The sequence below is a fragment of the Siphateles boraxobius genome, unplaced genomic scaffold (assembly GCF_051911475.1).
Source record: "Siphateles boraxobius isolate OS27281-9 unplaced genomic scaffold, OSU_SipBor_1 130, whole genome shotgun sequence".
Taxonomy (NCBI): Eukaryota; Metazoa; Chordata; class Actinopteri; order Cypriniformes; family Leuciscidae; genus Siphateles; species Siphateles boraxobius.
In genome coordinates, this window is record NW_027508734.1 from 11674411 (window position 1) to 11693012 (window position 18602).

The window sequence follows — 18602 nt, forward strand, 5'->3', positions numbered from 1 at the left end:
CATGAAGTTTTAACATCTACTCTCGTGTAATGGAAATCTATAATACATTTGTAATGCTTAAGGACAATGTTTCTACTGGTTTTTTTTTTTTTTTTATATATAAACATCTATATGTTGGGCTATCATATAAACATGACGTACTTATTCAAAAATGCATTAAATATTGAAGAACCAAAGTATATATATTGAAGAATTGAAGTAAAAATATGAATATGCAATAGATTCCATCTATTCAATTGCACCATATTAAAGAAAACCAAAACAATATTTATTGTTTGAATTTCGTAATAAAATTTACAGAATTCGAAAGCTAAGACTTTGTTTCACATCAACAACAGTAATAAAGCACAAAGCTTATTGCTAAAGCTAAAAAAAATAAAGCTACAAAGCTTTGTTCATTCATCAAATAAAAACAGCATAGGCTGAAAGATCGATTCTTGGGATTTAGGAATCGATATTGGTTCTTCAAAATAAGAATCAGTTAAAATTGAGAAATTGATTTATTTAATATGAAATGTTTTAAATAAATATTTATACAGTTTATATTAATTAATATATATCTTTTTTTTAAATAAATATTTATTTAAAACAATTTATATGTTTTTAATTTTGGGGCAAGAAAAGATTATCCATTCCAGACATCCATAAATTACACTAGCATGCAGCTATTCCACTGAACTCAACCGCCACATGCAGTTCTTATCTAAAACAAACTGTTGTTAGCCACACAAGAAAGTTTGACAAACATGTAACCTTGATGACAGCCAAGACTATTCAGCATAATACTATCAAGGGCAGACTGTGTCTTTGACAGTGACTCCGGCATTGAGCCGTTCAAGCGAAGACACAATTGCTCCAGTGAAAGAGTTATACTGTCCGCCGAGGTTAATGAAGTATTTGGGAGAGGCAGAACACAAAGAGGAAGTCACACTATTGTGCTGCCTGGCCAGGCAGAAACCCAGCCTTTACATGTGGGCAAGATAAACGGACGGTAATTAAAACAAGGCCCCCATTCTCCGGTCGGCCGTTTTGAGAGAGTCCCCCAAGCGTTTTTCGGGGGCTGAATGTTTCCGGCCGTGGTGCAGAGCGGATGAGATCACTCAGAGGCAGCTAGTGATGAGTGCTTTCCCTCCCGCGGGGCGCCGCGGCTCGTTCTTCGGCTAGATAACAGAGACTCGTAACTTAGCCAGCCACAATGGTAGTAGTTAAACGTCTACATTTGAAATCAAAACAAACGTTTCCGCCTTCGGTTCTATACATTGGCCATTTGTTTTTTTTAGTGGTGTTTGCCAAAGCAAGTGTCACATTAATGCTACTGCTAACAGGCCTACTTGGTGTTAGAGATTACTAAAAAAACTACAAAACACTGAGTAATTTTTAAATTTAAATTTTTAAAAATGTAAGACATGGCTAACAACACAGGCCACATATAGGGGTGCCTGTGCCGGTAAACTTGACAACCGCACTACCGCGGTGGCTGAGTAGCACCGGTGGTGGTCCGCAAAAAACACAATATTTTTGTATGTGCCGTTTTACCAGAAAATTATGACAAGAGTGAAGCACAAAGCTTTGTTTCCAAAATAAATAATAGGTTAGCAATTAAATGTTACATCGCAGCCAAACGTTTGTAATCCTGACAAATGAGTTGTGCGTGAGCCCATACATTTAAGCTTTGTCGGCTTTGTATTCTGTGTTGCGATCTGTTTTGAGATCTGATCCCTCTCAAAGTGCAGAGCGGTAGGCTTACACCTTGTCCTCCTAACTACAGGCGACGCGCAATAAAAGGTATCTTTTCCATGTTAAAAAGAGTTTTTGTCCTAACCAGCCGCCATGGCAACACGCGATGATTCTATTTTAGAGAAACGGTTTCTATTTTTCTGCAACGTCGCGGCTGGAACAACAAACACAAAGTGTGGCAATGATAATCTCATAAACTGTTTATGTGCTAATTTTAAAGTGTAAATTGCAGGTTAAAATTTTCACGAAGATGATGCAATGTGCTTATTAAACATAAAGATAAGAACCACCCATCATTGTTTTGTATGTTTTTTTAATACCAAAATGCTGAATATAATATGAAAAGTTGGTACTTTTTTCACTCCCTCTCCCTTCCACTAGGCTGGGCGTGACGTCATAAAAGGGACTCTTTTTAGAGTAGCAGTTATATTGGAGGAGACCTAATTCAGCAAGCAAAAATGGTGTTGATGATTGAGGTAACCCAATTGTAAACATAGTTCGTGTGTGCTGGCTATGAGATTACCGTGATTCTGCCTGAAATTAGTGTAAACTATTCGCAAAACAAACGGGTTCAGGCAGCATGCGTCAAAACCAGGATGCTGCGTGAGGCACGTCAGATTAATGGTTTATTTGATGATAATTTTTACTTTTCACACCGTTTTAAAAATAAAAACAGACAGTACAGTATACAGTACTCATAACTTCAAATTTTATTATGCATTTCATATAATATACAATAATGTCATTTTACTTGTTATATCAAATGTGATAATACCTAGTACATTTAAAATATCAAAATGTGCTCCCCATACAAATTTTAAATGAAATAACGATGTCATAATATTGTGAGATTTACACAATTATGGAAACAATAGAGAAAATGAATCGGCATTCTCTGTGATCGATTCGCACTTGGGTAGCATTTTTCGACAAGGCAGCACAAATCGTCTGAACACCGGTCGCGGGTCGAGCTGCTTCCACTAAACTCCAAAACGCGTTCACCTCACGGCAGCACATACTCTCCACTGCTGATTCCATTGGGTGGCATAGCCCACACAAACACCTGTCAAACACAGCGATATGGAACTTGATCTCTTTTTTTCTTTCAGACAATGAGCATCGCTAATTAGTTGCGATTTAGCACAGGCAATATCGCGTTCTGTCTGCAGATGCTAGCAAAAGCGCCATTGTGCCTGTGCAGTGTGTGTATCTCTACAGTTCTGATTAGGACTACTAACACCATGTAAGTAAATAATGTCTTCAGTCGTTGTCCCTCCTTGCTATTCTACATGACGACAAGATTTTGAAAAGACTGGCTTGTTCCCTAATGTTATCCGGGTTAGCACCAGGTTAACCTAGGCTAGCTCTAGCTACTCACCATGACACCTGGCCAACCCTCCACTCATTTTTCTCACACCAAGCATTGATAACTCTTTGAGGGCCATGATTTTTGGCAATTTCCTCCCCTCTCTCACGCCTGACTGGTTCAAAATTGTTCATAGTCAAGCCACAAACAGAAGGAATCTAGCAGAGTATGGGTTGCTACTCCCTTTTATGACGTCATCACCCAGTTACGGTAAAAAACATGCTACCTTTGAAGAAACCCCAATAAATGTTATTTTAACGCATTTTAAGACAGAAATTTTTTATATTGAGCACTTTAATCTAAACATTAATTGGTTGTGGTGGTAGGCCTGGGGTAAACGATTATTAACAAAACAATTAGTTGACCGATTATTTTATCGATTAGTCGACTAATCTAACGACTAATTGGATGATTAATATAAAGATTATTTTTCTGCTGCTCGATTAATAAAAAACCATAATGTATCTCAAATAAATTAACTAGTGTACTGAATCATGATACTATAAGCTGGCTAACGTTAGTCTAATGTTATGTATTTGAACACCGTCATTAGAACTCTATAACCGCCAAAAACGTGTTATTAAAATATTTTTTACAAACATTTTTTATCATAAGAATGTTTAAATACTAATATCAGCTTAAGAGGGAAACGTAAGCGGAGTTAGTGGTGCTTCGTAGGCTGCTACTGCAGGAGATGATTCGGGAGAGGTCTGTGCCCCTTTACCGATCAGAGCGCGCGCTGACACGGGGTAAAGCCTTGTTTAAACTCGACGCGTCCGCACGAGCGCGAAGGTGCGCGCGGCAAAAATGACGCGCGGCGTCGCAACCGAGGATGAACGACTTCAAGCCGAATCTGCCCGAGCATGTACTTCTCACCGCACCGGCAACCAGTTTGCGCGTCTAAATTGCATTTTTTTTTTTTTTAAGAGTTTGTTTACTGTGTGTGATTCATTTAATGGAAAGCATATTCACTTCGAGTTGTCTTCGTTCTCCTTTCTGCAATGTTTCGGTCTCACTCCCACGTGAGGTGGTGAGCTGTACCGCAGGAAACGGTGCAAAAAATAAAGAAATAAAGAAGTGTTGACGCAAAAATATGGCGTTGACGTAATTTTGACGTCGAAGCGTCGACGACGCGCCGCTACAGCACTATGTGGTGGTTAACCTGCAATTTACACTTTAATGTTAAAAGCATGCAATGTGACTTTGAATATCATTTAGTGCTCTTAGCTTTGTAGCTGTAAAAGCAAAAATTGATAATTCACCTCAGAACTTGAAATTAAACAATTAATCAAACTGTGAACAAACAAGTGTATTCTTTGACAAAGATTGTTTTAGTAACTCAGCAGCCTATGTTTTTTTAATAATGTTTAAATGGTGTAATATTTGATTATGTAGACTACTCCATTTTCTTGCGAGTGCCGTCAAGATTACTCTGGTGCTGTGCACTTCCGCGAGACTCCGCCCACACGCTGTTTTGAATGGCTGTGGGATTGATTTTGACACATCTCACAGTCGTGTCGCATCTAGTGTGGACAGTCGAAAAACTCCAGCCAATCATTTCCAAGGCCACCTGGAATCATTGGACAGTAAGTTTGTCAATCAAGCGGTTGTACCACACCCCCCTCCCCCCAGCGCGCGTGACCCCCTTCATGTGCATACTCAAAGCTTGTGACACATGCGCATCTCGTCAGTAAAGCCGGTTCCATGATTAGTATTAAATCGTGATTACAATCTCTCGCGTATCTGAGTTTTCGCTCGTGCATGATTGCGCGTCCATGTTCTTCGCATGGTTGGAGTCAGAGCCAGCGTTGGAGGAAAGAGAGTAGGACCGATTGAATTGTGTATTTTCAAAATCTGCCGGTCGTTTTCCAAATCACATACCACACCTTTAAAGGGTCACTTCACCCATTTGCATTAAGGTTTGTATTGTTAGAAACCCAGTCATATATTATAATGATGGTGGAATTTTGCTTGTTTTTTTTCTGAGATGGGAGAAAAAAGGATTTAAGTGTTTTACTTCCGTCCTATCGTGACGTAAATATCGTCATTTTGCGTCACGATAGGACGGAAGATAAATTAATTGCATATTAAGAAAACTACAGTCTTTAGCTCATTATTATTCAAGGGCGTGGGACCCACTCACCCCACCGGCCTATTACAGATCAGTGGGTGGGACTAAACCTGAAGAAACTAAACTATTAATCCGCCATCTTGCTTGGAAGACAGCAAGCTAAGCTAACAAGCGCTCAAAGAGTTAGATTTACCATAATGCCTGAATTTACGACACACGATATGGAAGACGAGGATTTTGAAAATATTTTGCTCGAAACTGATGTTCGCTATTTATACGAGCCACAATATAGCGAAGAGCAGCTGAGGCTGATGGAGGAACAAGAGGCGGCGGCGTCGGCTGCGGCAGCGGCCGCCGCAGGAGACCAGCCCGGCGCAGACGAGAAGCCCGGGCTTGCTCGCGCTGTAGCGAATTGGTGGTGCTCGTGCTGTAACTGTGCGCCTATGGAAACCGAGCTAGAGTCTGTCTGCTGCAAAGAATCTCTAAAATGCCAATTCCTTCTAGAAGAAATGTCAGAGGCAGACACGGACATGGAGTGTTGTGTTGTGAACCATCCGAGTTTCGCACCGCATATGGACAGAGGCGTCCTAGATACTCTCCTACTCTCTCGGTAGGGCATGAAAACTTACTTTTGGACCTTTCCTTGAGGTGACTGAACATCCCGGTACCATACAAAAGTTCACCATTTCAAAATAAATAGTAAGAAGGAATAAATCAAGAATGAGATCGCAAATGATTTTCAAACTAAAGTGGTAACTTTAGCTAGCGTAATGCATTCTCGTATAGGCGGGTCACGCATAGACGGTGTTCTGGATTAGTGGGAGTGGCTTCTGGAGCTGTTCAAACGCGTTGCATTGTGGGAAATGTGGTTTACCAAACTAATGCGCTATAAAGTTACTTTCTGTCATAACTCGGTCAAAAAGGCACCAAATTTGAAAATTTTGACAGATTTCGAATACATATATGACCCACTTTCAATGAAGATCAAGGTTTCCAGGGGTGAAATGCTCCTTTAATAAGCAGACTTGTATTTGCTTATTGGCGCTCTTTCCTGTCAGCGTTTTACGGATCGGAATCGATTAGCGCACACCTTTTGACTTAGTGTTTGCATGAAAAAGAAAAAGGGAGAACCAACTACACAGCAAATTAAAAACTGCCTAATACCTTGTGGTATTTAGAGAAAAGAAGAAATCTCCAGTTCTGAGTCATAAGCCATTGTAATCTATTCGGCTAAAGCGCTTGACATTTCAGTGACATTTTCGTTTGGTCTCCACCCAACGGTGGTCAGCAGAGAGATGAAAGAAAGCATTCACCTGTCACCTGTGAAAGACCACTCCAAAATCTCACTACTTCATCAAATCTCACCGCAGACATCCAACTAACTTCTACTGCCGTCCCAAAGAAACCAGAAAACCAGACGGCCAAAATTCCTTATTTGCATTTTCAAAAGAAACGTTCCAGAGCTGCCGTTCTGTTCTGGACAATATATTTTTATGTATTTTATTAACTAACAACTTATAAGATAGCCTACTTTTAACCTGTAAAATAAACAAAGATGCCAACAGACAACAGCAAAGCTCTTCGCAAACACAGAAAATGGCTAACAAACGACACGTAGTGTGATCCAATCAAAGTCTAATTTAGATTTCAATCTATCATCCAAACTTTTGCTTAATTTTTTATGTCTACTGCCTGATGCAGATTTTGTGCTGCAAAGGAAAACAACCCCTTTAAGGCATCATATTGCATATTGCATCATATTGCATCTGTTACTGCGATAAATATCCAATACGTGTGACATTTACAGCTTCAAGGTTAGTGTTATGATCAAACTGTAGCTAACAAGGTATTGAAAAGGTCATGTTTGGGTTTGCTAGTAACTGTTATGTAATCACCTCGCATTGCTGTCTTTTACATGATCTCTTTCTGATGAGTGTTAAATTTTTCTGAAGAAAAATATACGTTAGGTAAAAATTGCAAAGTAAAAACTGAATTCTTACAGCAAGTTCACCCCAAAATGAATATTCAATCCTTATCTATTTACCTTTATGTCATTCAAAACCTGTAAGACTTTTGTTTTTGGTGGATCTGAAAAGGATATTCTGAAGACTATCATGATCACTCTTTGATATTCAGTTACAATGAACAAAGACTGAAGCTTTCAAGCTTCAAAAAGGACACAAAAGTAGCCTAAGAGCCGATACGACACACTATATTCCAAGTCATTTGAAGTCATTTGTGTGAGAAACAGACTAAAATTTTATTTGATATTCAAACAAAACAAATCATTGAGTCAGCAAAATTAAGTGATTCTTGTACAAATCATTTAGATTTTAAATCAGACCAAGTCATTTATTGAAAAGGTGTGACTGAAACAAACGATTCTTTGAGGAATCATACACTGCTGCTACTCTCACCATGGAGAGAAAGGGCTAATGTCAAGATCTTCCAATAGGCTAATACTTACATTTAGGACTTCCTCACACAAAGCTATTGTGTATGGTTTCAAAAGATTTGCAAAATACCACAAAAGTTATATGGTGCTTGAGAGTCTGTATTTGTTTTATGTTTGTAACCAAACAGTTGTTGGGGCACCATTGACTTCCATAGTATTTTTTTTTTCATACGATGGAAGTCAATGGTGCCCAACAAATGTTTGGTTACAAACATTCTTCAAAATATCTTCCTGTTCAGCAAAACAAAGAAATGTATACAGGTTTGGAACAACTTGAGGGTGAGTAAATGATGACAGAATTTGAATTTTCTGGGTGAACTATCCCTTAGCTACCACATATAACACCCCAGCATCGTAGCGAAGAGTTTTGCGCAGCAACCAGAGGATAACTGTTCCAGATCGGATATTTTCCATCTCAACTCAACTTGAACTGTTAAGTAGTCTATCTGATGTGGGCTCTTTCCTGTGTGCATGTGTGTAGACATTTGCAGTAAGCTCTGTCTACTCTAAATGTAGCTGAAATGCAAAGTACAAGGCTGGTGAACAACAAGTCCTGACTGGGTAATTAAAGAGCTGGGAAGAAAAAAGGCAAGTCAGACTGACTGGAAACCACTACCAGCGGCCCTTGAAGAAACATCTGTGTTAAAGGAAAACAAGGTAATTATATGGAAAGTGGGAGGAACTGCTAAAGTATTTTGCCTTCAGAGAGAGGCGCTTTGTCTGCCACTGCAGCATCCTTCTGTCCAAAAAAACCACAATAGTGGAAGACTACAACCAGACTTCTCAATGCATGCGTTCTGCATGTATTTCAAGTTTATAGTGGCTTACTGGATCTTTCTTTCACCTCGTTTTTCTCATCTTGTTGAAAAAAAAGTTATATTTCTCTAACGAATTTGCTTGTTTTTATCCGGTTCACTACCACTGTCAGGAATTCGATATTTCAAGGATGCTTCCGGACACAAACTTTCCTTTTTTTCTTTTTTAGACTAGGCCATTATTTTAGAAGTCTAGCACATATGAAACCCCCTGCAATGACCAGACCATTTTTCATTGTGAAAGTAGCCTAAGTCGAAGAAGAACCAAAATACTAAAATGTGCCCCGTAGCAAATTTGTACTTTCTTCTTCTCTTCACTGTAATACATAAACCAACCAAGATATGAAGACTACTATAGGTAGAGAACAAATGCTGGATGACCCCACTCTGCTTAACTGATAGCAACCATTGAAAAGCTTTGTGTTGACAGATGCCTGGATGCAAGAAAATCCCTGACAGACAGAAACTGCACAAAACATGATGCTCTACATAAACACTAGCTAAACAACACATCGAGGTATTGTGAAATGCAGCAATTTTACCACAAGAGGTACTATAGAGTCCATTAGCACAAACTGTACATTTTAATTTCTCTTTAAGAGTCGTGTTTCCCAAAAGCATCGTTAGCCAACCACAAGTGCTGTTTTTACCAACATAGTTCAACATTTTGGTTTCCCGAAACCAAACAGGGTGCGTTTGCCAAAAGCATCGTTTCCCAACTATAGTCGCAAGTTCCATCGTTATAAGCATAGTTCAACGAGTCGTGTTTCCCGAAACCATCGTTCCAACGAACATTCGCAAATAGAATCGCAAAGTTGTGTGGTTGGAACTACAGCTCTCAACCTGTGGTTAGAAGCATAGTTTCTTGTTTGTATGACATGTAGACTCAAATCCTTATCTTGAGCCAAAAAAGCAAGCTGACATTCAGTACAATCTGTATGTTTTATTTAAAATTGGGTAAGTGTACCATTAAGCCCACCAAAATGTAAGTCTAGTATTTTTTCATTGATATTGACAAGGTTTATAAGGAAAATAATTAGTTAAAATGCAAGATTTATCTCCCATTTAAAAATTTATTAATTAGTTGATGTACTTTTTTAAATTTAAAATTAAGATAATTTAGGAATAAAGTCAGAAGTCTGGCATGGGCTTAATTGGTACTTTTGGCACCATTTAAGCCCGCGTGTGTTCCAAATGAGCCCACATCATCATTTATTCACAAAATATAAAAAATTTATTGATTTTAAAGAAGTAAAACATCAATATATTTATTCAGTGACAGGGAAGTATTAAAAAAAAAAAAAATTTTGCTAATGTTTGATTAGAGCCCTGGGTGGGTTTGGTAGGTGTTAGTGGCCGGTGGTCTGGAGCCTAAAGACGGCTTGACTGGAGTTGGTGTCAAGCTGGAAGTTTGACCGGGTGTATCTCGGGAGCCAAGCCGAGTTGAGGCTCCATACTCTTTAGGGGGGCTTAGGGGGGCCTCCTAGTGGGCCCCAGACACAGGGAGTCTGGAGCCTTAAGTCGGCTTGGCTCCCGAGTTATTCCTGGTCTAAGTGGTAGTTTGACATGGTGTATCTCAGGAAGGAAGCCAAGGTGGGGCTCCAGACTCTGGGGTTTCGGGGGGTCTTCTAGTGGGGCCCCACAACGGGAGTATGCGCCTTAGTTCGGCTTGACTGTGGAGTTATGCTTAAATGGGCTTAAATGGTACCACAGTGAGTAATGGTGAAAAAAGACAATGTTTTCCTTTAAAAATGTAAGATATGTTTACAAATACATGCATGGAGCTTAAATATACTGTGGACTAAGTATCATAGTAATTTTCATTGTGCCCACATTGAGAAATGTTAAGTTTTTTTCATTCAAGGTTAGCTTGTGTTGGCTATAGTTTTCATGCGTTTTGTGGCATTGTACCATTTAAGCCCATCTAAAAAAAAATTTAATTTATGAAAATAATCTTCTCTACAAAACAATTTATTATGTATTTGTAAATCTTTCTGTAAGGCTAATGGTTTGACCTAGAGATTAGCTTTGAACGCAAGCTAATAAAACTCATCTTTCCATTTAAAGGAAAATTATATAAAGTACTATTTGTTCATACACAAAAAACAACACATTTATCTCTTATTTGACATAATATCAATGTACTTACCAAATAAATGGCTGAAAATTGCAGAAATTTATTGATTTCTGAAGGGTCCCAAAAAACCAAAGTTTTGGGGTGACTTTGTGTGAGGTCCCCTGAGACAGCTTGCTCATGGGTGGGGCTAACTCAACATTGCCAAATGTGATCGGTATAAAAAATGCCAGGGAAGTAACAAATCACTGGATTGATTAAAATAATGAGCTGCATAAAATATGATTTACTCTTTTTTTTTTATTTGACCTCAAAGTTGAAAGTGGGCTTAAAGGGTACATGGGCTTACAGGGTACACTTATCCACATAGGCTACACGTCATTTACGTATTTTAGCTTGTCAAGAGATTTAAAGCGTCGTTTTGATGAGTGCGCATGTGCGAACGTGCTCTACAATGTAAGAACAAGCCGATGATATGATTGAATCTAAAAAAAAATAAAGCATAATAACTGAGAAGTATGAGAAATAGTCCTCAGATGCTGTCCGTAATTTACAGAAAAACATCTAGCATTCATTCAATCTCAAACAGATTTATTAAAAGTAGTTATTACTCCACCACGTGCGTGACATCATTAAACAACGTGGTTGAACGATCAATTTGCGAAAATACGGTTTCGGGAAACAGTCGTGACTAGCTAGTTGATTTCTTCAACGATGCATTTTGCTACAGTAGTTAAGCAGCGAGTTACGTCGTTGTATGGAAAACACACCCCAGCATAGCAAAGTTGTGGGGTTGAAACTAGTCTAGATCTGTGGTTGAAAGCAGAGGTTCTTGTTAGTAGGCTACGACATACGTGTACCTAAACAGAGCAAAATAAGCAAGTAAATAAACAGTAAAATCTATAGCTTTCAAACCACCATTTTTGAAGAGTGAGCATGTCCTTATTCAGTATTATATTAAAGGGTCATTAAATACATGATTGAATCAAATATGTGTAAATAAAGCAAAACATTGGCGACATAAATAGTGACGTAGTTCTCAAATGCCATGTTTGTTATTCACAGCAATAATCTGGCATTAAATCAGTCTCAAAACAATGACTTAGCCAAAATTAACCACGTGTGATGCCATTAACAACGGTTCTATAAAGTGAAATCAACATGGTTCGAAATATGGTTTTGGGAAACAGTCGAGAATAGCTGGTAGCTAACCATTGATGCATGATGGTTAAGCAGGGAAACACCCCTGGTCTACTATTGTTAGGGGTGCTGAAATTAATCGTTTCTACGGTGCATTGCGATGCAGAAAGGGAGGATTCGGTATCGGTTCAGTAATAGACCATAACCGGTAATAATGTACTGACGCTTTTTTGACGTCGTTTATCGCGTATGTGTTTTGTCACGGTAGCATAGACTGGCAAAGGAAGGTGAGACGCGAGTGCGAGTAATTAAAAATGCTTTATGAACAACCTTTATGAACAACCTGGTAAGCACGACCTAGCGAACACACACGCTGTGTGCGCTCATGTCACGCACACATAGAATATACAGGAGGTAATACCACTAACTTGATAAACCACGTTAGCCGTTTTACCCCGAGCTGTGAACGCCTGGAAGAGTCTGACTGCTGTAGAGTCCGCGAATGAGCTCCAACGTCAACCGAATCCACAGCCAAAAATCATCCACCGCCCCAATAATATTCTCTGATTTAAGTATCCGTTGTTAAGCGTGATTATAAATGGATGATCGTCACCTTCAACAGCGGACTCGGCGACGGTTGATGCGCGCTCTCTTGGGTAACATTATACACTGCTGAGTGCTGCTTTTAAATAAACATTTCTTTAAAACAAAATTGATTTGACAGAATTTCATTTTCTTAATGGCATAAATATGCTTTACTCCCTAGAAACTTAAACTGGAATGTCACTGTTTCTGTCACTGCTACTTCCCGAACAGGCGAACACGCACACACACACGCGCGCACAGTGTTGCCAGATCTCGCGAGACAAATAGCAAGCAGGCCCGTGAAAACAAGCCCAAAACAAGCGACTTTTTCAAGCGACAAAACAAGCGACGGTACAGTTTATTTTTCTTCTGTAATGAAGCTTGGCTGTCCATCTAGTGAAAAATGTTGGTACTGCGGCCAAATAAAATCTTACTGAAAGCTAATTTTTTGAGATATCAACCTAAAATTTGGAACACAACTTCTTTAGATTTTTGGGTTACATTTTCTTGCAGTTTTAGAGTAAAATATATTTTTTATATATTTTATATAAAATATAAATAATTATATTTTTACATTGTTCATTTTCATAAACTCAAACTTCTATAACTTTTTTTTCTGTTTCACTTTCATAATTTCATAATACTTCACTTCAACAATAATAATAAACAAGACCAACCATAGGTCTATATTCAAAAGCATTCTTGAATTACAACCATTTAAGTTTGAATAGTGATTTTCATGATGCGAAAAAAGGGGGAGTGACAGTTAAAGGGTTAAACGATATTAAACTATAATATATCTAGAATATCTATATAATTAATATATAAAAACTCTCCTACAGTCCATTCAGCATCAGTCGCGACGGTCGCGACTCGCAAGTATTTTCATTTAAACACCACTCACTGACGTGTACCCAACCAGAAAAAAAAACGATTGCCCTGCTCTGCCTCTGATTGGCTAGTACTCATTGCCATCTGGGTCAGAGCCAATTAGAAGCATGATGTGGGTGGGAAAAAACTGTGTATAGGGAAAGGGGAGAGACAGAGGGAACAGGCAAGACAAACTCCTACGTTTAAATAACATATAGAAAATATCTGCTTGACAACGAGCTGAGAACAAGCCCAAATAAGCAACTACACTTTAGAAACAAGCCGAAAAAAACACGACCCGCGACTACCAATATTTGTAAGCAACTTTACAGAAAAACAAGCCCAAAGTCGCTTATAATAAGCGGACTTGGCAACACTGGTGCGCACACACACACATCACTGTTGAAGTAAAATTGAAGATGCAGTGCACCGCAATGCTTCGCGATATCGAATTAAACTGAATCGATGACATGATAATCGTAATCGAACCAAACCATGAGACCAGTGTAGGCTCACACCCCTAACTATTATCATGGCAAAGCAACAGTTTGAAAAGATTTGCACTAGGAAAATCTAGTTAAATTGTTAACATGTAAAGACCCAAACAATGACACATTTGGTTTAACAGCACAGGCATTTAAAGCTAATTCTAACACCTCCTTTGGTTTTGCTCAGACTTTTCAGATTTTTTTGCCATACACATGACTTATTTCGGTTTAGTTTTTTGTAGTCTGAACAGCAAAAAAATGTTTAAATAAAAAAAAAATCTGATGTTTACAAACCTTATCCTAATTAGTCAGGAATATTGTCAGGAGCCATGTCCGAATTCACTAGTATTTGCTGACTTTTTCCTCATATCGCAAACTACTACATGTCATCACTATACCATCCAATGTCAACAGATCAGATATTGACTTTGCTGTCTGAAAAAGTGGATCAGATCTCTCAACAATTGCAAAAAAATGGCCTGCAAAACATAAAGACGAAGAAACCAAGTAACTCACCTTTCTGGCAATGGTTGGAGGTCCAGCATCTGTAATTGTCATTCCTGTTGAATTTGATACACTGAGGGTTGTCCTCCATGATTCCCGGGCAAACATCTCCACACTCCTTGGACTGTTTATTTCCATCAATGAAATTGTTAAATTCGGCATTCATAATGAGAGACCAGTCCACAGAATCTAAGTAGCAGAGCTCGGGATTCTTCTCAATTCGTATCGCACCCCGTGTGATGTTCCGCAGGTTGTAGAGGCCAATGTCCTTCAGGCTGGTCAGCTCAAATATGACCAGGGCGTAGTTGTAGAACAAGTTACGGCCCCGGATCACAGCGAGATTAGGAAAGAGGGTGCTGAGGCTGTCCAGCCCGGATACACGGAAGAGGAGAAGGTAATCCGTAATCATGGTCAGTTTGGGGAAACTGAGGGTCCGGAAGAACTCCTGGTTGTTATTGTTTTTGCCTCCGATGAGGAGGATCTGCAGGTATCCCTCAACAACAGTACAGTTATCCAGCCGCTTGAAATTACTGATGTCATTGCCAATGTCAATCCCTGGACCACAGACTGGAAGGAGGAAAACAGAGATATTCAGAAGATAATCAATGCAATTCAACAGCAATATTCAACAGTCACAGGTAAAATGCTTTAGAGAGTTCATATTAACGATGCTAAAAACTGACTTTATATTTTTGAATGAATAGATTGCTTGTTAGAAATGTTACACAAGAAATGTTACATAATTTGCATCGCAACTGTCAATTTACTTACAAATGTGTCATTCCAAACCTGTGTGACTCATTCTTCAGTGAAATGCAAAAGAATACATTTTGAAGATATTTTGGGTTCCAATGTTGTTTGCACCTGAATGTTCCTTAAAATATATTTTTTTCACTGAGGAATAATATTGTACATAGGTTTGAGAGTGAGTAAATGACGACAAAATGTAGGTACCACGGTACACAAAAGCATTTACCAAGCGCTAAATGAACACAGGTCCAATGATGTAGGCCAAAAAAAACTAACACTTATTTACTGACAGTCAAGCCAGAGACGTGTGAGAAGTTTCAACCAACTGCAGTTTTTCTTCTGCTACTGACACATTGCCATGAGCCATGAGGGAGCCTTTATAAGACAGATTTTTGTGTTTTTATGACAGGTATCCTGAGACAGACATCTCTGCTTTCACTACCACCCATTATGCTGTTTATTTTCCACGGCGTGATTTGCCCACAGGCAAAACACAAAGAAAGATGCTAAAACATTTAAGCCAAGCTAAAAATATGAACCCTGGAAAATGCAATAAGATAATTATAGAGCTCTTGAATTATAGAGCTTAAATGAAACTTTAAAAGATAACATTACCTAAAAGTTTATAACCATTTAAATCTTAGATAATCTCAGAGAGAAAAGGCCCACTCCTTCCTCTTGAATGTTCTTTCTTTTATAGTCATCCTTAAATTCTGATTCTAACAAGTGTGCATTGCTGTATTATATTCATTATGCTAGAAAACAGAATTAAGCTTTGGCAAAAACAAGCATCTTTCACCACGCTGGAAGACAGACAGCACCCAATCTGTCTGTGGACTCTAACATTTTCACACTGCTGAGTAAACAGTCCTATCTTTATTGCTTTGATGGCTCTCCAAATCTCATGTTTACATTTGATAACCCAATTCCAGCCCACCATTGCGAACTCTCAAAGGTAGCAGAGTGGAGGCATTTGGAAATTAGGTCATAAACTGATGTCACTGTTTAGAAATGAAGAGGGGGGGCTTTTAACCCAAGCTAGTAAATCCTAACACTTCAAATTCTACAACAAAACAGATCGCAACAGAATGCGTTCATATGGACATGGGATACAAAACCAAAAAGGCCTTATATTTTTGCTAACAGAAGTTCAGACAGTACTTTCTCTGCTCATCATTTCAATGCTGACATCAAATGTTTGTATCTTACATACATTACATTACAAATTTATATCTACAATTGTTTACATATGTATTTGTATGTCTACATTTGTCCGATCAAATAGGTCTTAATAAACTGGGGTAGAAAAAGGTTTAACTTTTAAAAATAGCAATATTAGTTAAAGGAACCACTCAAAAATGAAAATTCTGTCATCACTTACACACCCTCAAGTTGTATGAACACAAAGGAAGATATTTTGAGAATGTCTGTAACCAGACAGTTGATCGACCCCATTGACTTCCAAAGTAGGAAAAAAATACTATGGAAGTCAATGGGGTCCATCAACTGTTTGGTTACTGACATTCTTCAAAATATCTTATTTTGTGTTTAGCAGAAGAAAGAAACAACTTGAGGGTGGGTAAATTATGACAGAATTTTCATTTCATTTTCATTTCATTTTCAGGCCTATTCATTTAAATCACAAAAACAAATAAATGAACAATGGTGTGAATTTTAAATATCCACAACAAAATGGTTTTAAATAAACATTAAAGGTGTTTCTTTATATTTATATTTCTCTAAATTAAGCATATTGGGGATATCGTTTTAAACTTGGAATCAATTTGCAGGTTTTCCTTAATATCACTTTTTAGTCTTTTCTAAAATCACTAACAAAAGTAAATTCTTTTATGACATCAACCTCTAAGAAATGACATAATTTTTAGAACTAAACAACAGCACAACATTAGTATCAGCAATTCATTTTATGAGTTATGTGATGCTTTTATGGAACTCTAAAATATTCCATCCTGTTTGATAAAATTACAGATATTGCTATTAAAATATTGATTAAAAAAATAACTAAATTAATTTTAATCGGACAAGTGGATGTACAAGAATCAATCTGTATATTTCATTAAAAACGCAAAAACTGCTTTAACCCCACCAAAAATGCAGATCAACTAATAGGCTAATAAACAAATCGTTTGATCTCGAGATAAATCAACTAGTTAACCTGAACTACATTTATGCCCCACTGGGAATCTCTAATCGTCCTGTGCCAAGAGAGACAGGTTATACTTAGGATTTCCACTAAGAACCTCCTCTGCCTCACTACCTCGCTGCCCTGCAACCACTGGGGTTAACAGTAAAACCCAATTACACAGACTTCACAAACTCCTCACTCTTCCAATCAACAAAACCGGGTCTGTTTTGCTAGAGCCGGTGTTTTTGCATGTTCTATTTTAAAAACAGATTTTTTTCCTCTCTCTCTCTCGATGAATCGGATGAATCAGGGGGTCTTTATTTGAAGTTTACTTAGAAACATGGAAATTTTGTGGTGGTCAAACATTAAGGGGAAGCAAAAATTGCTTTTTTTTTGTAAGAACTTACTGGGTTATTGATTTTAAATATACAAAAATATCTTTCATGTTTTTCACATACGTATGGGGACAATTTTAGTATAATTGATGAACGCAAGACAGTTTTAGTTGGAAAAAAGAGGCAAATTTGCATAGCCCAAGTGGGGTTAATCTAATAATAAAAATGACTAATTCCTTCCAGCATGTTTGCATGCGATTGTTAACTTTCCAAACCCAACAAAGCATGAACAACATACAGTAACAAGTAAACAAACATGCCTGTACAGAGCATGTCATGTTTTTTTCTCTTCTAAAATCACTTTCATTTACTGGTAACCACATCACAGTGTAGGCTATCCTACTAAACCTAACAGAGACCAGCCCTTCCCTGACAGCAATCTAACAAACTGTAACAAACCACGCTTATATCAATATTATCTGTTAGATACGTTAACCAAAGAAAACAAATGATAATCTTTGGCCAATTTCGCCAGCCCTTAACAGATAGCCTAACAGTTAGTGACATTTATGTGATTTATCAAACTCTACATTAAACAGTTGTGAGACTACTCAAGTTGTACAACAAATTAAAACTGTTTAGGAAGGCCAAACTTGCAAAGAGAAAACGAGAAGGTCAAAACATTACTAAAGGATTAAAAACCAGAACTTAAGTACTTAAAAAATGCACTGAGTTTTAAAGACTGATTTCCAGAGTATATTATATGAAATAAAAATGATTATTTTTTCAAGGACTGGCTTAGAGGTATAAATCAAGCTAACAGTAAACACTCTCAGAACTTCCCTAACATTCTGGCAAGTTTCTCGCAAAGCTATATACAAAGATTCTTCCAGTAACATTAAAGTTCGTTTAAAGTTATCTGGTCTTTAACGTTATCAAAACAGTAGCACAAAATGTTATTCATTCATCATTCATGGAACGTTTTCCAGAAAAATTTTAGTTGGACCTTAGTCTACTGTTTTTTTAAACGAAACTACTTAATTGATTCAGAAAACATTCAAAAGTAACATTCCCATAACATTTTAAAAATGAGAAATATAGAAAGACTTCCCCTCGTGTTTTCTCTAACGTTCACATAACATTTTTAAAACATTTAAAAAAACTGAATGTTGAACATTCAGAAATAATGTTTTCATAAACTTCATAAACGGTAACATTAGCAAAACGTTCTTAGTTAGAAGAACGTTTTTTGTTATCATAGAAATA

The 18602-nt window shown here is 37.7% G+C and overlaps 1 protein-coding gene across 1 annotated transcript in view; it reads right to left on the minus strand.

Annotated features, from left to right (window-relative positions):
• igf1rb (insulin-like growth factor 1b receptor) overlaps window positions 1-18602 on the minus strand; it is a 91755-nt gene that overhangs the window by 71572 nt on the left and 1581 nt on the right. The window contains exon 2 of the mRNA XM_077227983.1: window positions 14118-14672. Within this exon, the coding sequence (XP_077084098.1) occupies window positions 14118-14672 (555 nt within the window). The remainder of the gene's footprint in view (window positions 1-14117; window positions 14673-18602) is intronic.